The sequence below is a fragment of the Thamnophis sirtalis genome, unplaced genomic scaffold (genome assembly GCF_051295495.1).
Source record: "Thamnophis sirtalis isolate CommonGarterSnake01/CBP01778 unplaced genomic scaffold, rThaSir2_p1.2 scaffold_4, whole genome shotgun sequence".
NCBI lineage: Eukaryota > Metazoa > Chordata > Lepidosauria > Squamata > Natricidae > Thamnophis > Thamnophis sirtalis.
The window spans coordinates 150,046-168,495 of record NW_028261384.1 but is presented as its reverse complement, the minus strand read 5'-3'; the positions used below and the strand labels follow the sequence as shown (position 1 = coordinate 168,495).

General features: G+C 63.4%; 1 protein-coding gene across 1 annotated transcript; it reads left to right on the top strand.

Moving 5' to 3' along the window:
- The first annotated feature begins 1,377 nt into the window (after positions 1-1,377).
- Positions 1,378-18,149, top strand: LOC106550753 (arf-GAP with GTPase, ANK repeat and PH domain-containing protein 3). The gene is given in 15 exon segments (XM_087712203.1): positions 1,378-1,518; positions 1,625-1,729; positions 2,860-3,043; positions 7,949-8,127; positions 10,240-10,335; positions 10,337-10,451; positions 10,454-10,477; positions 13,097-13,192; positions 13,195-13,250; positions 13,474-13,551; positions 13,553-13,565; positions 13,845-13,931; positions 13,934-14,066; positions 16,988-17,243; positions 17,393-18,149. Coding segments are annotated over 15 exon segments (1,791 nt in total). The 3' UTR covers positions 17,621-18,149.
- The last annotated feature ends 301 nt before the right edge of the window (positions 18,150-18,450 follow it).

Below are 18,450 nucleotides of genomic sequence, written 5' to 3'. Positions count from 1 at the left end.
GCCCTGCCGAGGTGGGGGGGCGTCTGCTCCAGCGCAGGCTGGGCCGGGGGTTCCTCCTTGGAGGGAGCCGGGATCGTGCTGGGAGCTTAGATTACATTTAAATTGCCATTTGCATTTTCCAATCAATCCGCGGCTTTACAATTAAGTTTGGTGTTAAAATTCTTCGGGAAAAGTGAGTGGAAGGGAGATTTGTGGGGGAAAGTGGTCCTGGGGGGGCCGTTGGCTCTGCCTGCTTCATTACCCCGGATATTGTTGCTGCTGCCGCTGCTGCTGCCGCTGCTGCCGCCTCCTCCTCCTCCTCCGCAGTAGGGAGGGGGCCGCTCCCGCTAATGTTAGGCATGGAGGGGGGGGGGAAGAGGGGAGTCCCCTGCTCTGCCGGTGAGGGCCAAGGCTGTGCTACCGAGGAATGGGGAGGGAGGGAGGAGGGGGGGCTCTGGGCAACTGGTGGGTTGCCTTACGGGGGCCTGCAGAAGGGACCCCCGCATATCATGGCCCCCTCCTCCCTCCCACAGTCACTGGCTTCCCACCCAGCCTCAAGGCTGTCTGCGGAATCTCTTGCATCCTGGATCAAGTCCCCCCCCCCAATTGTTTCTTTGGGGAGGAGGCTTTTGCACACAAGAGGGGGGGACTCAGGACAGAAGAGGCTGCCGGGCTGCTTCTGGGGCACAAGAGGGAAAGGCCCACAGGCCGCATTTGGGTTGCCACCGGCTCTTCCGGCTGCTTCTCCAGGGAGGGGGCAGCAAAGGGCCAGATTCCAACCTGCCCCTTGCAAGCTCAGCCTGCAGGACAGCAACCGGCTTGGAGGAGAAGGGTGTTGTGGCCGCGCCAGTCCTTGGCGGCCGCTTTGGTGGGTCCAGTTTGGAGGCGCTGACAGGTTCCCTCCCCCTCCGGCCACTTGGGAGGACTGTCTCCCGGGACAGTCCCAAATGGGCCATCGCATCCACACCACCACAGTCACATTTTCCAGTGGCCGTCCGATCCTCTTGGAACATCTGCATGGGGGACGGCCCGGGATCCCAATTTCTGGCACAGGGAAGATCAGGCAGAATTTGGCATTTGTTTGATGCTCACTCGGTTGACCCTCTCGCTACTTTTCCGGAACCCCTCTCAGTCCTGGGGTGGCAGATCACTGGCATCGCTTTGGCCAGCTCTTGTTGGCAGGGGGGGTGGGGAGGGATGAGAGGAAACAGGGCAGGGGACATCTCTGCACAGATGCCGCAAAGTGTGTGGGCTGAGCATCAAGGTCCCCCTGGCAGCGGCCTTTCTCTGCCCCGGGGAGGGGACTCCCTCAGCACGATCGACCGGTGAGAAGGAAGGTGAACCCCCTGGAGCTGCGGTCCTGAGGCAACTCCTTGGCTTGGATCCAGGATTGGGGCGATGAATGGGACAGGAATGGACGCTGCCTCCTGCTGGAAGACCCAGGGGACCTCTTGGGAGCGTGCCCCCATCTCCTGCGCCCCGGAGTGGACGCAGGCTTCGGTTTTGGGGGACGCCGTCTCCGACAAAGCTCAAGCGCTTGTGGGGCAGAGATGGGCTGGTGTGGGGCCCCTGGGACAGGAGAGCCCGGCGGGGGAGGCGAGACCTGGCTGAGGTCCTGTTGATGTCCGGCGCTCTTCGTCCCCAGGGAGTGCTCCTGAAACGCAGCGGGAAGTCCCTGAACAAGGAGTGGAAGAAGAAGTACGTCACCCTCTGTGACAACGGAGTCCTCACCTACCACCCCAGCCTCCACGTGAGTCTTTGTGGGGGGAGGACGTGCCTCGACGGGTGTTGGAGTCCCCATCTTTCTTACTTTGCTGAGGGCTTCTGCCAAGGCTGCGCACCAGAGTTTGTGGCCAGACCGGGTGCCTCCCCCATGCCTGAGCCCCGGCTGTGCCAAGGAGTTTCCTCTCTGCCCCTAAAGGGCAGGGTGGCACCACAGCCGGTTCCAGATTTTCTGCACCTTGGCACTGCTGCCCCCTCCCGCACATGAGGCGAGGGGGGGGTACCCATGCCCCCTGATCAGATCCTCATGACGTGGGACCCCCCCCGCGCCGCCTCTGCCCTCCATCCTGCCGAGGAGACGCAGAGGCGTTGGTGGTGGCGGCGGTGGCGGCAGCCCCAGTGCCAGGAAGCGCCTCCCCTTCTGCAGCCACTGGAGCCATTCACACAATCACCTTCTGTTAATTCTATCTGCAACATCAATTAAATTGTTTGTAGAAGCTAATTGAATGTGGCTTAATCACACATCTTAATAGCTTTCCACGCTTTGAACTCGTTGTTAATTCCAGTAATAAAATGAAATGAGAGAACTGGCTGCGTAATTAGCGAGGAGGCTTGGGAAGAAATTGCTGTTTTATGGCACGGCAGTAAATGCGGCACGTTGGTGACCGAGCTGGATGGCAGGGGTGGCACTCTGCGCGCGGCAGCGGGCGGCCTTGCCGGAGCGCCCAGCCACAACCATGCTTCTGCTGAGGCAGGGAAACCCTCCCCGGTCGGGCTGGGCGTACGGGGGACGCACCTGGCACGGGAGGGGGGAACCGTGGAAAGTCCTTGTGGAGGGGGGAAGGCTTCCCTGCTGCTCCCTGGAAGGGGGACTCGGGAGAAGGAGGGAGGGAGGACCTGCTTGGGGGCGTTGCAGGCGGGGGACGATGGAGCGGGACTCCCTGGGCCAGGCCAACTACAGGGGGTCTCGCCAAGCCAGCCCAGGGGGAACCACTGCAGGTTTTCCCAGCCCTCCCTTCGGTCGTGGGCCTGGGGGCCGAGGTATTCCCAGGTCTCTGAGCCCGAAGTGGGGCGGGGTGGTTGAAAGCAAGCAAGCTGGGGCCGACCCGACCTGTCTTCCCTCCTGCCCCCTCTGTCGTCCCCCCCCACCCCCCACAGGACTACATGCAGAACGTCCACGGGAAGGAGATCGATTTGCTGAGGACGACAGTAAAAGTGCCCGGCAAGAGGCTCCCCCGGGCAGCCACCACCGCCGTCCCCGCTGCCTCGGCCCCCAGTGCCAGCCCCAAGACCAACGGCTTGGCCAAGGAGAGGAGTGCCCTGCCCTTCCCCGGCGGATCCAGTAAGGGCCCAGGGCTGTGGGGACCGGGAGGGGGAGCCTTGACCTTCCTCGAGGCTGGGTTTGGCGGGAGATGGCTCTGGCCGGATTGGGCAGGCTGGACAGTGGCGACAGGGCCCTCCACCCCCCCACAAGCGCCCCTCCTCCTCCTCCTCCTCCTCCTCCTGCTTTGGCAGCCCAGCCTTCCCCTAATGGGATCTGGAAGGCAGGAGGCGCAGTGGAGGGAGAGGGAGAGGGAGGAGGAGGAGGAGGAGACGAGCGGCTCTATTAACAGTTTTCCGTGTCTAATTAAATGCAAATCACCAGCATTAAAGCCCCATTACGGCTGAGCATCCGAGGAGCCCTCTGAAGTTGGGAAGTTTGCGGAAGAAGAAGGCGGAGAAACAGGCGCACACAGCCAGCGCTTGGGTGGGGAAGGGGGGGGGCTCCTTCCCCAGCCCACAGCAGCACCCGCCCTGGGTCCGGCTGGGGCCAGTCCGAGGGCCTGTGGAACCCTTGGGTCCTGGAGGGCGGCCCACCCACCCCGCCTCCCCCCCTCCCCCCCTCCCAGAGCTTTCCTTGCAATGGATGCCCCTCCCCGTCCTCTCTCCCCTGCCCCCGACCCCCTGCCCCCTGCGCCTTCACCGGCCGAGTTCTTCGGGGCGTGTGCCGGGCTGCCTCCGTGGGGTTTCACCGGTCGATTGGCCTTTTTCCCAACTGCTGGCAAAATATATACGACAAACTCGGCACCTGCAGGCAACGGGTCACACTGTGGGGGGGGGCAGACCGGTGTGTGTGGGGGGGGGGAAGCAGGCCAGTCCTCCTTCCGCTTCTCCCCCCATCACCTCTCTAAGCCTTCAGCCCCATTTCCAGAGCTTGAGGAGGTGGGGTCCCTGGCACGGCTGGAGGGAGGAGGTCAAGATCTGCTCCCCCCCCCCCCCCGTAAGGTCTCCGGCTCTGCCTTTTGCACTGGCCGAGCCTGTGCCCCCCTCGACCCCCTCCCCCTCCTTAGTGCCGCAGGGGCAGAGAGCCCGGGCGCTCGGCTCCCCCCCCCCACGGCGGCTTTGCCCTGCCTGCTGTGATCTTGTCACGTCGGGCTCCGTGGATGTTAACATCTCATTATCTTTGTTACTGTAATTACATTATCCGCTGCTTTATGCAGAATTATTCTCCAAGGACTAATTGATGGATCCATGTTTAATTCATTAATCATTAGCATCAAATTCGACAATTACAGTGCACACTGATTGTGGAATTTCAAATGTAATGAGGGGAGAATTAACAAAGCAAAAGCTGGCCGGGTCTCACCCGCCTTGGCTCGGCACCACGGGGGTGATGACATTGAAGCAGGGCAGGGATTGGGGAGGGGGGGATGGAGCTGCTCGGGAGGGGCCCCCACCTCATCCTTCTCTCTGAGAGCGGCCTTTGCCAGTCTGTGGGGCGACAGGGGCTGCTCCCCCTCTGCCGGTCAGGACTGGACCCATTGGCTCCCCCCTCCCCACCCCACCCCCTCTGGACAGGAGGTGCCCAGCTTCCTTCCTGAAGACCAAGGCAGAGCCTGCCCTGCAGCATTGCCCCCACCCCCTCCTCCTGCCTTGCCACCTTCCCTCCTTCTGCATGCCCTGGATGGGGGTGGGGTCCCCTCTGGCCCACCCCACGGCCTCAGCTCTCTCCGCCTGTTTAGAAGTAAGAGAAAGTCAACCTTGCAGAGGGAAGGTGGCATCCATTGGTCCACTGGGCACGAACAAAACCAGCATCCTTTCCTTGGGTTCTCTGGGTTGGCAGCTTTCAGCGATTCTCAGTCCCCGATGGCTCCCTTGGACCCAGATCTCCCTCTGTCTCCCCCTCTCCCTCTCTCTCTCTTTCTCTCTTTTCTTACTGTTACACTAATCAGATCCCTTCTCTTTCTCTTTCTCTCCTTCCACTAATCAGATCCCATCTCTCCCTCTCTCCCTCTCTTTCTCTCTCTTTCTCTCTTTTCTTACTGTTACACTAATCAGATCACCTTTCTCTCTCCTTCCTCTTCCACTAATCAGATCCCATCTCTCTTTCTCTCTCTCTCTCTCTCTCTCTCTCTCTCACACACTCTCTCTCACTTTTTCCTTCCTCTTCCACTAATCAGACCCTCCCTCTCTTTTTCTCTCGCTCTGTCTCTCTTGCTCTGTCTGTGTATGTGTGTGTGTGTGTCTTCTTTCCTCTTCCACTAATCAGATCCCCCTCTTTTTCTCCCTCTCTTTCTCTGTCTCTCACTCACTCACTCACTCACTCTTTCCTTCCTCCTCTACTAATCAGATTCCCTCCTCTCTCTATTTCCTCCCTCCCTCCCTCCCTCCCTCCCTCCCTCCCTCCCTCCCTTCCTTCCTCTGCCCTGCCATCAAGGTGAAGGGTGATCCTTGGGGTGGGGGTCTTTCCTGCCTTTTCCCTTCTCCGGAGCCTGCAGGTGGGTTCCCTGCCATCCATTCCCAGGCGAAGGGGGGGGGGTTCAGCCCTGTCTAACAGTTCCCCCCCCCCAGCTGCTGGGCCACACCCTCTGCCAGGTGAAGCGGAGGGGGGGGACGAGCCCCTCTCCCTGCCCCTTCCTGGCAGTGAGTCTTTTGATCCAGACAGCAAGGGGGGATTCCTGCCCAGCTGCATGGCAGGCTTGTGACCCTTCCTCTGGGCTCCCCCCTCCTCTTCCCCTCGTCAAACTTTGGGGGGGTCTCCCGGAGAGCATCTGGAATCAAGAAGCCCCTTTCGAGGTTTTCTGAAGAGGCAGCGTTAAAAGGAGGGAGGGTAAAAATTCTCCCTGCCGATGCCCGGGGGTCTCCCTGCCCACATGTCCCCCCTTTCTCACGGCCGTTCCTGGCTGGCTCAGGGAGGAGGAGGAGGGGGAGGAGCCCATCCTGCTCAGCCAGCTGCCTGCCCCTCACCCACCCACCCACCCCAACTTCCTGAGTGTTCCCCACATTCCCTTGTGGCTGCCCTCGGCCTCTTGCCCGCGAGGACCCCGGCTCGTGGCAGAAGGGCTCCCGCTGGTCTCTTGCCTGGCATCTGGCAGAGCCATTGGCTGTTTGGCTTGCCGGGTCCCCCAGAGTTCATCTAGCGGGACCCTCTGCAAGACGCTTCGCGATGCCCCATTGGGAACTTGCAAGCGTGGGAATTCTAGCACTGTTTCTTCCGTGTCTCTCCGCAGCCTGAGACAGCCGGGTGCCTCGTCCTTGCCTGCCCCGGGACCACGGAAGGTTTGGGATGCGGGCACAGCAGCCTCCCCTCGGTGGGCGCCGCCTCTGGCTTGCCCCACTCGACAGCTCCGCCCCAGGACCCCTGATTTATGCCAGTTTCCTGCTCTCCTCCACCAGGGAGCCCGGAAGGACTGCCCCTCTTGATGGCCTCTGGAGGGCCCAGGAAATGGAAGACGCTGGCCCTCCTTGGGTCCATTGGGACCCAGGCAATGGAGCTCTTTATGCTGCCCCTTAAAAGGGTTACAAGGGAGCCCCCCCCCCCATCTTCTGCCACTTCCCCTGCTCCAGCCGCTTTGCCCCATGGCTCTGGTGGGGCTACCTCGGCTCTCCCCCCCCCCCCCCAGCCTGCTTCCCTTCTCCCCTCCCCCTGGCTAGGCCCTTCCCTCCCTTTCCTCAGCTGGTGCGGGTCCATCACACACACACCCAGGTTTTGCTAGGGGTTTCCTTCCCCTGCCCTCTATGTGGTCTAGCCACATTGCGGGCCTTTTGGTCCCACCTGGAATGTGGCTTTGTGGGGGGGGGCACTTCCTGGGCACCGAAACTGGGCCTAGAAGCAGGTTAGAGAGGGGAGGGGGCCGTTCAGGAGAGGGAGGTTGGCAGTTGGGGGGGGGTTGGGGGGGGGAGAAGCTTGTCCAACCCAATGCAGAAGGGAGGCCTGCTTCCCGCATCTGGGGGGGCAGCTGGAGGGGGGGCTCCCTTTGCCCTCCTGGCAGGGGCGGCAGGGAGAGAGGGGAGGCGGGGGGGGAGTCGGAGCCGAGCGCTGGCTAATTACCCTTCCGAGCCTGTCGTGTAAATTAAGGGCTAATTAGAGGCAGAGTCGGTCTCACGGTTTTACACATGTTTTTGCGGCGCTGAACCTGGATGGGGGGGGGGGCGGCCAGCGGAGCAAATCGGTGCAGCCCTGAGAACCAGGGGGGCTAAGGGCCGAGCGGGGGCTGGAGTGGGGTCCCCCCCCCAACTGCCGGGAAGGGTCTCTCGCAGGCCTCCCCTCCTAGGTCAGTGGGCCTCCCCCCCCCCCCCGGAGAAGGAGAAGGTTGGGGTCCCAGGGCAGATCCTATCAGGAGGCCAATTTGGGGGGTGGGGTCTTGGCTGAGCTTTCCGAAGGAGCCTTCCTGAAGAGGCTTAAGTGAGGGGGAGAGAAGGAGAGGGGGGGGCTCGTTCTCTCGTTAAGCCGCAGTGCCCCCCCTCCGTCTTTAACCTTCTCCCCCCCCCCCCGTGAGCAAAGCCTTTCAGGTGTGCAGCCGGGCGGGGCAACCGTCTCCTGGCTTCCAAGGAGTCAAACGCTGCCCCCCCTCTCCCCCCAGGTCGGACTGGATGCTTCCTCTCCTGTGGCAACCCCTGTCTAGGCAGGCCGTGCCCTTCCGTGGGGCTGCTGGAGCCCCCTGCCGCCTGTTGCCGCTGCCCGTCCAGCCCTTCCCAGTCCTGTCTTGGTTCCCCCAAAGCCCTCGAACGGCTGCCCTGTGGGACCCATTTGGCCCCGATTCCTGCTTCCTGCTAAGTGGCCTCCGAGGCCGAGCCACCGACATCCTGGCAGAAAGCAGGGGGCACGAAGGATGAGGCCGCCCCCGTCGACCCCCCCCCCACGTCCACCGATTTTGCCAGGGGAGGCTGAGCCGAAGGCTCTTCCGAAGCCCAGCATGGTCTCCCAGGGGCGGCTGGAAGGGCAGCAGGCCAGCCGCTAGCCTGTCTCTCTGGCTTCCTCCCGCAGGTGCCCCCCATTCGGCCAGCAGCACCTCCCTGCACTCGGAGCGCTCGGGCAGCGGCACCAACCTGGGCGCCTTCAGCCTGAAGCCGGAGGCAGCGGCATCACCAGCGGTCCTACTCCGGGTCTCCAGTGCTGACCAGTGGAGCGAAGCGGTGGCGATGCCCGGGGCCACGGCCACGTGGGTGAGTGGCGTGTCCGCGGGAGAGGAGACTCTAGGCGTCGGGAAAAGGGGGGATTTGCACGGAGGCCCGTCTTGAGCTTCCCAGTCGAAGAAAACCCTCGGCTTAGTGGTCCCCTTGGGATGGCCCCCCTGTTTTATGTGGGTCTGGGGCTGGAGTGGGGCACGGATGCGCCCCTGCTGGCTCTCTGGGGAGGAAGGCGACTCAGGTGCCCCCACTCGGCTGCCCAGTGCCAGGTTCCCTCCTCCCAGGGTGCCCCTTTTGTTCGGTGCCACCCACCCACCCGCCTGCAACCCACTGCTGGACCTCAGCCGCCTGTTCCCTCCCCCTCCCCCCTCCGGGAGCCTGCACAGGTGCCTTCTCCGAATCCTCCCAGAGGGAGGAGCCAGGCTGGCCCCAGACGCTAGGCAGGGGGGCGGCTGAGCCCCTCCAAAGCCAGGGCAGCAGGGCCAGGAGACCCTCCGGCAGGCGGCTGAGCCGAGCACACCAAAGCCCCCCCCCCCACCGCCGTTGCCTCTCGCCTCGCCCGCCTCCCCGTTTCAGGACAGTTGAGTGAATTAAAATAATTCATACATTTCCCAACGCAGCCACTTTGCCGAATTGGAAAATAAATGCTTCTGTGCGGCATCCATCACTCGGTGCTTCCTGGCTCGGCCGGCACAGTAAAAAAGCCGTTAAACGCACATCAAGAGCGAAGCCGCCTTTCCGCAATGCCTCCTCGCCCCCTTGTCGTTCTCATTAGCGCGGCAGCCGCCCCCGCCCCCCTCCCAGGGGCTTTCGCAGTTAAAGAGAGCCTCTTTATGATCATTACCGGAGTCCGACTGCGCCGACGCCATTTGGAGCTGGGGGAGGCTCCTCATTTGTAACTGTGAAAAACTATCAATTTCAGCGCGCCTGGCGCAGCGCCTCCATCATTGGCCCATCAGCTCCCTGCTGGAAGCGAATTAATCAGACTGTTACTGCTGATGGGGCAGAGCGAGCGGGCGAGGGAGCGGGCGGCGGCGGTGGCGGTGGCAGGAGACAGGCAGCCAGGGCAGAGGGGCCCGGCCGGTCCTGCAGCCGTCTGGGAAACGCCTGCCCTGCTCGGAGGCCGGGCCGGCCGATGGAGGAGGGAGGAGGAGGAGCTGCCAGTGGCCGGAGAGAGCTGCAGGCTCCCTGGGGGGAATTCTGTGCTGGGAATTGAGCCCCCCCCCCCTCAGCAGAGCCACTCTGGGCTTCAGTGGGAGCTGGTGAATGTGGGTTAGGAGTCTGGAGGAGGCGGGGTCTTGCCTCCTTCCCAAAAGACTGGGGAAGCATTGGAGACCCCCTCAGCCCGGGCTCTCCTGCCCTGACCCCAAAGGCCAGTGGAGGATCTCCCCATTGGGGGCCCCAATTCACTTGCATAAGCACAGCCCCAGTGCTGGGGTGCCGGTGGAGGGGCAGCCAGGAGAGGGAGGGGCTTGCCCTTCAGGCTCCGTGGCTGCTCTCCCTCTCTGTCTCACCCACACAGGTGCCCTTCGGCTGCCCTGCTGGGGGTCCCATGGCCAGGCTAGGTGGGATTGGCCCCCTCTGCCTGCTCCTGGGTGCTCGGAGTGGGGCGAGGGCTGCTAGGAGCCCCCAGGGGGCTTGACCCACACCCAACACTGCCGTGGGGGAAGGACTGACGCCCCCTCCCCCCTCCCGTCTTTGAGCACATGGACTTCGCCGGGGACGGGGGGGATGAGAGGACAGCGCTGGTGGAAGGATGGTGCTGGCTCCCCCTCCCCTGCCCTCTGCCCCTGGGAGGGGGGCCCTGGGCCCCGTCGGCCCTGGCGGGGCGGCTTCCTCCTGGCGCTGATTGGAGGCACTTGGCTCTCCGCGGCTGGAAGTGAATGTCAGCGTTCTGATTTTGTTGCTGTCTCTAATGAAATTTGACATTTAATGGTGAGAGCCGTGGCGGCGTGTGTGTGTGTGTGTGTGCGTGCGTGCGCACGGGTGTGCGGGTGTGATCGAGCTTGATTAGTGCACTCTAATTGACAGTAATTAGCCAGCTCCCTGATTGTTTCTAATTCTTGCTATTAATTGTAAGGAACAGTATGATTGAGGATATGCTTGGCGCATGGCAGCTAGCGACGTGTCTCTCCGCCGCCCTGGCAGGTGTCTGCCGAGGCCCTGGCTGGCAGCGGGAGCCTTTCGGTGGGGCCTGACTCTTTGCTTCCCCTCCCCCCTCCAGCCAACGGTGCCAGCGACTCTCCTCACTTCCAGCCCCAACGTCTCCAGCACTGCAAGCCCCAAGCTGGAGCCGCCGCCCTCCCCTCATGCCAACCGGAAGAAGCACCGTCGGAAAAAGAGCACGGGTACGGGCCGACCCACGGGGCGGGCAGCGTGGCTGAAGGTGAGCTCGCAGGGAGCGGCCTCTGGTGGGAGGAGCCGGGCACAGGCCGGGGCTCCAGGGCGGGGGCACCTGGGAAGTCCTCCCCCTTCTCTGCCCGGTGGCCCCGGCCTGTGCCAGCGACGGCGTCCGAGCTCTCCCTGGGGGTTGGGAGGCAGCCCGGGGAGGGGGGAGGGGAGGGAGGTTCACACCGACAGGGCTGAAAGTGTCGCCAGTGAGGGTTGTGAGCCTCCCCCGGCACAGTCGCCGGGGTCTCTGGGAGGAGCCGCCTAGTGCATGGTTTCCCGGGTTCAAACGACTCCATTCAACGCCCGTTGACCCAACAAGCTGCGTTGACAGCGGGGCGTCGGTGGGAAGCCACCCGGGGCTTTGGGCTGGCGAAGGGCTGTGCTGGCAGCCCCCAGCCTAAAGTTGGCACCCTGGAGGAGGGCGGGCGAGGCCTGGGGATGAATTGCCACCCCCTTTCTCTCACTTAGGAGCTAATCAGATGGGGAGGGGGTGCGCCATGAATCTTCCGTGCTCTGAAGGGTCATAAATCACAACACACACACACACACACACACACAGAGGCTCTGCTCTTCCCATGGGCATGTTTTTTAAAGTGGCTGCATCCACCCGCCAGTTGACATGCCCCTGGCCTTGGGTGTTTTTTTTGGGGGGGGGGGCGGCTGGCATCATCTGCAAGAGCCTCCGAGGGCTATCAAAGCTGGGGGCACAGCCAGTGGGGCCCGAAAGAGAGGGAAGGGGGCAGAAGGCATTCCCACCCACCCTGCCAAGGAGGACCGGCTGACGGCCTCCCTCCGTCCTGTCCTGCTGGATCTCCTCTGCCACGGGTGGGCTTTGGGCGGGGCCCCCTTCAACCTCCTCCTCGGCCACCGGCCACCACTCCCCAATGGACCACCCTCCGTTCTGCGGAGGTGGGGGCTCTTGCTGTTCTCCCACCCTCCACAGTCTCCCGTGGCTTTGCCCCCCCCCCCCCGTGCCGTGCCTTGCCGGGTGGGGAAAGCAAGAAGGGCAGGGGGGGGGGGTCCCACTGCATTAATACAGGTTGCGAATATTGGGTTTAATGAGCTGCAAAATGAGGCGGCAGCCGAGCGAGGGTTAACAAATGGGCCCCCGCCTCACGCAGGTCCCCCAACCCCCCCCCCCCGGTGGCTGCAGAGTCCCCGGCAAGCCTTTTGTGCCAGGGGAGGGGCAACCCTGACCCTCCTTTCCCCTCCTACAGGCTGGGGTAGTGGGACCTGCAGGGACCCACCGCCAGGCAGACATCGGCACAGACACACACACACACACACACACACACCCCACACATCCCACACATCCCACACGCAGATCCAGGGGAGTGGTGTGTGAGGATGGCCCGTGGGCGCCACACTGCGGGAAGTGCCCCGAGGTGGCAGCCTTGGCCGGCGGGGGCCGCTTGACCTGGCTCTCCCTGCTTCCTTGGCGGTGCCCCCGCTAATTTCCCTCCTCGTTTGGAGGGCTTGTTGCCGTGGCAGCGTGGGAGACGAGGTCGCTGGTGGAATGCCCATTAACGGTGGTGGCCGCCATAGCCGAGCTGCAGTGCCACCCTCAAGAGGCTTTCGCTCCGTGAAGCACCATCCAGGAAGAATCAGGCGACACGGCTGCCCCCAGCCCCTCCTTCCTCCCTCTGCCCACCGATTCTGCCTGCCCGCCGCTCCCCCATCATCCAGGCCACCACCTGGGGAGGGAGGGGGGTGCTCGCCAGTGCCAAGTCCTGAGCTGCGCTGCCCCTCTCCGCTCCGCCACCCTCCCCCGTCTCCCATCAAAGTACACAAATGTTCCTCTAATTTCTCAGTTGGTCAGTCACCGAGCTAATGAGTTGAAGGGGGGGGTTGCCCCTGGGCTCCCAGGAATGCAATGCGAGGGGGGGGACGGGGAGGGCTGCGTAATGAAGTGCTGCTGGTGCACGGGCAGCCCCCCACTCCCCAGCCCGGCCCACCCCACCATCGTCCCCCAGGCCCGCCATCCTGCAAGCCAAGTTCTTCCCCAAAACCCTGGGAGTGGGGCGGGAGGCACAGACCAAGGGCTGCCCAGGATGCCAGCAGGGCTCAACTGGGCTCAGGACAGGATTCGGGCAGCTCCAGAGGCGGGCAGAGAGAGAGAGAGAGGCACCAGCCACAGAGGGAAAAGGGGAGTGTGTGTGGATCTGCAGTGGGCCTCCTCCGTCTCCGCCTGCCCCGTCGGAAAGCCCGGAAGCCTTCCTGGCACTTGCCTGGCACTTACCCTCGGCTGGGCCAGGTGGTCTCCTGGCCTCCCTTGCGAGCTCTGCCCTCATGGCGATCGGGAAAGGGACGGGTGAGCCCGGGAAATGATGGTGCACTTCTTAAAACTGGTCTAAAAATCGGTGCCTTGGTGCCACCAGCCTCGGTGCCCTTCCGAAGGCGTTCTGGGCCTCGGACCCCCCGCCTCTCCACCGCCCCTTTCAGGCGAGGCCTCTGCAGTAGAGAGGGGAGGGGGCTGCTGGAGGGTCCCCCGGGTCTTCTTTTGTCCTCGGGGCAAAGGGGCTGGCAGAGCGGAAGAAGTGGGGACGCAGCACTCTGAGCTCCGGTGGGGAAACTGAGGCCGCCCCCTCCCTCCCTCCCTCCCTCCCCCCTGCAGACCAAGAGGAGAGCTTCGAGTTCATCGTGGTCTCCCTGACTGGACAGTCGTGGCTCTTTGAGGCCTCCACGGCCGAGGAACGGGAGCTGTGGGTGCAGCCATCGAGAGCCAGATCCTGGCCAGCCTGCAGGGCTGCGAGAGCAGCAAGCACAAGGTCTGTGTGTGTGCGAGCGCGTGTGTGTGTGCGTGTGTGTGTCAGGACACAGCTCACCATTTGGGCCTGTTGGCTCTGCCCCTGTGATCCCGGCCACAGGGCTCTCAGCCCAGCAGATCCACCAGAGGACCCCACCCTCTCAGTCTGCCCCCGGGGGCTCAATGTGGGGGGGGCTCCTTCCTCCCAGCCCACCGGGCAGAGCCTGACCTCCGTTGTCTTTCAGTCGCGGCTGGGCAGCCACAGCGACGCGGTCGCCCTCCAGTCCATCCGCACCGTCCGGGGCAACGGCTTCTGCGTAGACCTGCGATGCGGCCAGTGAGTAGCCGGGGGTGGGGTGGCCGAGGGCCTCCGGGCGGGCGGGTGGCAGGGCTGGGGGAGTTGGGGGAACAGAGGGGGGATCTCCAGACTCATGGGCAGCTGGGCAACATCCCAGGGTGAAGCTGGGAGGACCAAGGCTAGGGATGGATGGGGAGGGACCGGAAAGACCCCAGTGGAGGGGCTCCCTTGGGGGCATCTGGAGGCAGGGAAGGAAACCTGAGCGGGGGGGAGGGGGTCCTGGCAGCCGGGCTGACCCTCTCCACCCCACCCCCCCAGATCCTGACTGGGCCAGCCTGAACCTGGGGGCCCTCATTTGCATCGAGTGCTCCGGCATCCACCGCCACCTGGGCACGCACCTCTCGCGCGTCGCTCCCTGGACCTGGACGACTGGCCGCTGGAGCTGGTGACGGTCATGACGGCCATCGGGAACGCCCTGGCCAACTCGGTCTGGGAAGGGGCCACCAAGAGCTACTCCAAGCCGGGCCCGGAGAGCTGCAGGTAGGCCGGACGGCCGCCCTTCCCTGCCCCCACCCCCCTCCCTCCCACGAGGGGCCTTGGGTGCTGCCCAGGGAAGCCTGGAGCTGGCTCTGCTGGGAGGAAACCCTGGGCGAAGGAGGGGAGGATGTAGGAGAGGGTCCCCTCCCCACCCTCCCCACGGGCCCATTCCCTGCCCCACCCAGGCTCGTGCCGCCTTGGCCTTCCGCCTCTTTCCAGCCCCGCTCTCCCCCTGGAGCAGGGGAGGGGGCAGAGGGCAACTCCAGGGGCTGGGGGGGGGCAGCTCTGGAAGGAGAAAGGCGGGGCCTGCGGGGGTGCACGGAGGCGGGTGCCACCCGGCCAGGACAGAAACTTAGACTGGAGGGGGAAGCCGTACGGCCCTTGAAGGAAGGGTACTGTATCCAGGCAGTCCTCAGCTTCACGACAGTTCGTTTAGTGACCGAAGTTACGACGGTACTGAAAAAAGGGAGTTGTGACCATTTTTCACCTTTACGACCGTTGAAGTCTCCCCCGCAGTCCCATGATTTCTATTGGGACGTTTGGCAACTGGCTTCATACTTACGACAGGCCGGGCATCTTTCGCAACTTTCTGACCAGCAAAGTCAAGGGGGGAGCCCGACTCACTTAACAACCAGGTGACCAGCTACAGAACTGCAGTCATTCGCTTAACGACCGTGGGGAGAAAAGTCACTTCAGAAATTTCCCCCTTGGCAGCCTACATTCTGGGCTCAATTTGGGGCGGGGGGAGGGTGGCAGGAATCGGTGGGCAATTAAACTGAATTCTTGGGGAAAATAGAAAGAGGGAAAATGTGGTGTGTGGCAGAAAGTCTGAGCCGTGTGAATTGTGGGGTCTCTTAAGCCCCCCCCCCAGCAGAGGGTCAGAGGGAAGGCGGACTCCTTCTGGGGAGGAGGGGCTCGGCTGGAGACCCCTGCGGACAGACCGTAGCCCCCCCCCCCCCCCCCAAAGAGGCCATTTGCCCAAAAGGAGGGAAGAAGAAACACACACACACACACAGACCGGCTGGAGGGGGTCTCAACAGGGTTGGAAGTCCGGACAGCACTGAAACTTTGCCCTCAGTCCTCACACTTACAACCATCACGGTGTCCTCCCGTCACAAGATTTGTTATTAAGCCAATCCCTGCAGCTGTCCATTTAATCAGGCGGTCGTTAAGCGGATCTGGCTTCTTTGCTCGGCTGAAGGTCGCAAAACGGGGGAACACCCCCCCCTTCTGGGACACGGCGACTGTCATAAATACGAGCCACTTGCCAGGCGCCAGATCCTGTGGCCACATGGAGGCCGCAACGATCGTTAAGTGTGAACAATTCATAAGTCGCTTTTTCAGTCACCTTCGAACAGTCACTAAATGAACGGTTGGAAGTGGAGGACTCAAAAGAGCATCTAAGGATTGTTAGGAAGCCCCCCGTGGTGGTGGAAGTCACGGCAGAGAGGTCAATTGGGGGGGGGTCTCCCTGTTGGGCAGCCGATGGATTCCCTGGAGAAAGAACACGGGAGGGGGAGGCGGGGGGGGGTCCACTTCTGAGTCTTGCTTTCCCTATCAGGACCACCAGGGTGGACTCCTTCCCCCCCCCATTTTTGGGTCTGCCCATCATCTTTTGAGAACCAATTTTTGCTCTCAAAAGCGGGACGGCAGCTCTAAGCCTGGGGACCTTCTGGGCTCCCCCCCCCCCCAACCTCAAGCGTCCAGTTCAGTTGCTGGAGATCCTCCCGGTTCGGCTGAACTGCTCAGGACGATGGTCGCTGGTTCTGTGAACCGGCAGTTTAAAAAAAGGCTTCCAAGGACATCATCGGACCTCCCCCCCCCCTGCTTTTTAAAGCATTTTTCCCCTTCCGGTTGGGGCGAATAGCCAGGAAAAAAAAGATGTTTTAAAAAGTGGGGAAAGGTTGGCCACGCCCACCCAGACACATGACCCCCCCCTCCACCAAGCCACGCCCACAGAACCGGTGGCAAAAAAAATTTACATTTCCCCACTGCTGGGAGTGCTGGGTGAAGGCTATGGGGAGGCAGCGGAGAGAAAGGGGCTCCGGGCTTAGGTGGGGAGGGGGCTGTTCTTCATCCAGGAGGGGGAGGATTTTCTGTGGAGATTTTGGGCAGTGCTGGGTGTTGAGGCAGCCGGCAGGACTGCTCCCCCAGCGGTGTCCGTCCATCCCTTGGCTGTCCGTCCAGCCCAGCCGTTCAGAGCCGTTTTCGGCTGATGTTCCCAAAGATGGTGGCCGTCAGAGTGGGGGGAGGGGGCTGCTCTTGCTGCCCCTTGGGTTGCCCTCCTGGGCTGCCTCTGGTGGCAGCAGTGGGCCCTGTCCTGCTCGCCCCCTTCTTCTGGCCACCTGTGGGGGATGCGACGGGAGGGCCATTCCTTTGCTCTGAGTCCATGAATCACACAGACACACACACACAGACACGGCTCCGGCCCTCTGCATGGGGGGGGGGGACGGGGAGGCATCAGCCAGCTGCCCAGGATGGGAAGGCAAAGGGTTAAGGCGGGCCCCAGCCGGGCGGCCCAAGGGAGGGCTTCGGCCTTGTCTGGCCGGGCCTGTCACTCACTCATCCGGACACCCAGACAAGAGGCCTTTCTGACGGGGACTTATCAGCGCTGGCCTGGGGGTCAGGGGACGGGGCGGGGGAGCCCGAGCGTGCTCAGTGGAGAGCGGCTGAGCAGATAGAGATGGATAGAATAGGAGGCAGATAGCCGGGTGCCGGCAGCATCGATCCCCCCCCCCTTTGTGTGTGAGAGATGGAGGCCGCGATATTTCCACGGTGCCCGTCTCCTCCTCCTCCGTCCCGGCCTTTCCAGCTGGGGACTCTAGATAGCAGCAGGGGGTCTCTGGGGGAGGGCGGCAGGCGGGGTTCCGGACGCCTCCCCAAGCCTCCCTCCCTCCCCTCCCTCCCCCCCTCCCCGTCTGCAGGGAGGAGAAGGAGCGCTGGATCCGGGCCAAGTACGAGCAGAAGCTCTTCCTGGCCCCCCTGCCCCACTCGGACGTCCCCCTGGGGCAGCAGCTGCTGCGGGCGGTGGTGGAGGACGACCTGCGGACGGTGGTGCTGCTCTTGGCCCACGGCTCCAAGGAGGAGGTGAACGAGACCTACGGCGACGGGGACGGCCGGACGGCCCTGCACCTGTCCTGCGCCATGGCCAACGTGGTCTTCACCCAGCTGCTCATCTGGGTAAGAAGACACCCCCTCCCTCCCCCCCTGCCCTTCCCCCTCCCCTTCCCCCTCCCTCCAACACTGCCAAAGTCTTCCCTGCCCCCCCCCCCCACACACACCACCCGCACTGGAAGGGCCTCCTCCGAGCTTCCTTCTCATCCCTGCAGTACGGCGTGGACGTGAAGAGCCGGGACGCCCGTGGCCTGACACCCCTCGGCTACGCGCGCCGTGCCGGCAGCCAGGAGTGCGTGGAGATGCTGCTGCAGCACGGCTGCCCCGGCGAAGCCCCCGTGGGCAGCCTGACCCCGAGCCTCCCTCGCCGGAACCTCAACAACAACGCCTCCGGCACTCCGCACTCCGAACTGGGCTGCCCTGTGCGGGGCCCAAGTCCCTGAGAGGCCCCCTACCCACGGCCCCCTACCCAAGGCAGAGCCCAGCGGTCCTGCCCCCCCACCCCCTCCCAAGGCCCCCCACCTTTCTTTGCGGGCCCAGAGGGACTAGAGTTTCTTGGGTGGGGTCCTCTCCCCCCAGCCCAAGAGAAAGGGCAAGTGGACTCCACTGGGGGCGCTGAGGAGCCCCCTTGTCTGCCCCCATTCCTCCTCCCAGCCCCACTCCAGGGGTCAGTCCCCCCTCCCCCTTGCTTCTCCCAGGACCTGCTGCAGTTCCTCAGCCTGATGTGGGGATTCGGGGAGGGGGATTCGGAGGGGGCGGTTTCAATGCTGGCGGAGCTCCCCCAGCGACCCCCCCCCTCCGTTTCAAGTCACTTGTGTATAAAGTGTACATTGGAAATATTTATATGACAGTCTGTAAATAAGGTTTGCTGCCCTGTTCTGTGTGTGTGTGTGTGTGTCTCTGCGTGGAAGTGTGAGAGAATGTTTCCCTCCCCCCCCCCCCCAGCAGAGAAGCTGCAGAATAAAGGAAGAGCTTCGAACCCACCGAGGCCTCTGCGGTCACTTTTGTCATCCTTCGCGGAGGGGGGGGGGCACCGGGGACAGCCCTCCCCTACTGGACTCCTAGCCAGAGACCTTCAAGCCTTGGGGGGCAATGGCTGCCCCCCCCCAATAGCCGGCCTCCCTTTGCTTTGGGGGGTCTCCAGACTCCTGCTGAGTGCTACTGGGGAAATCTGCCCTTGTGCCTATGGTGGGGAGGGGGGTGAAGAAGCGGCTGCTGCGAGGACCCCCGATGGGGCCCTTTGGATAGTTAGCCAGTGGGGAGGGGAGGGGCA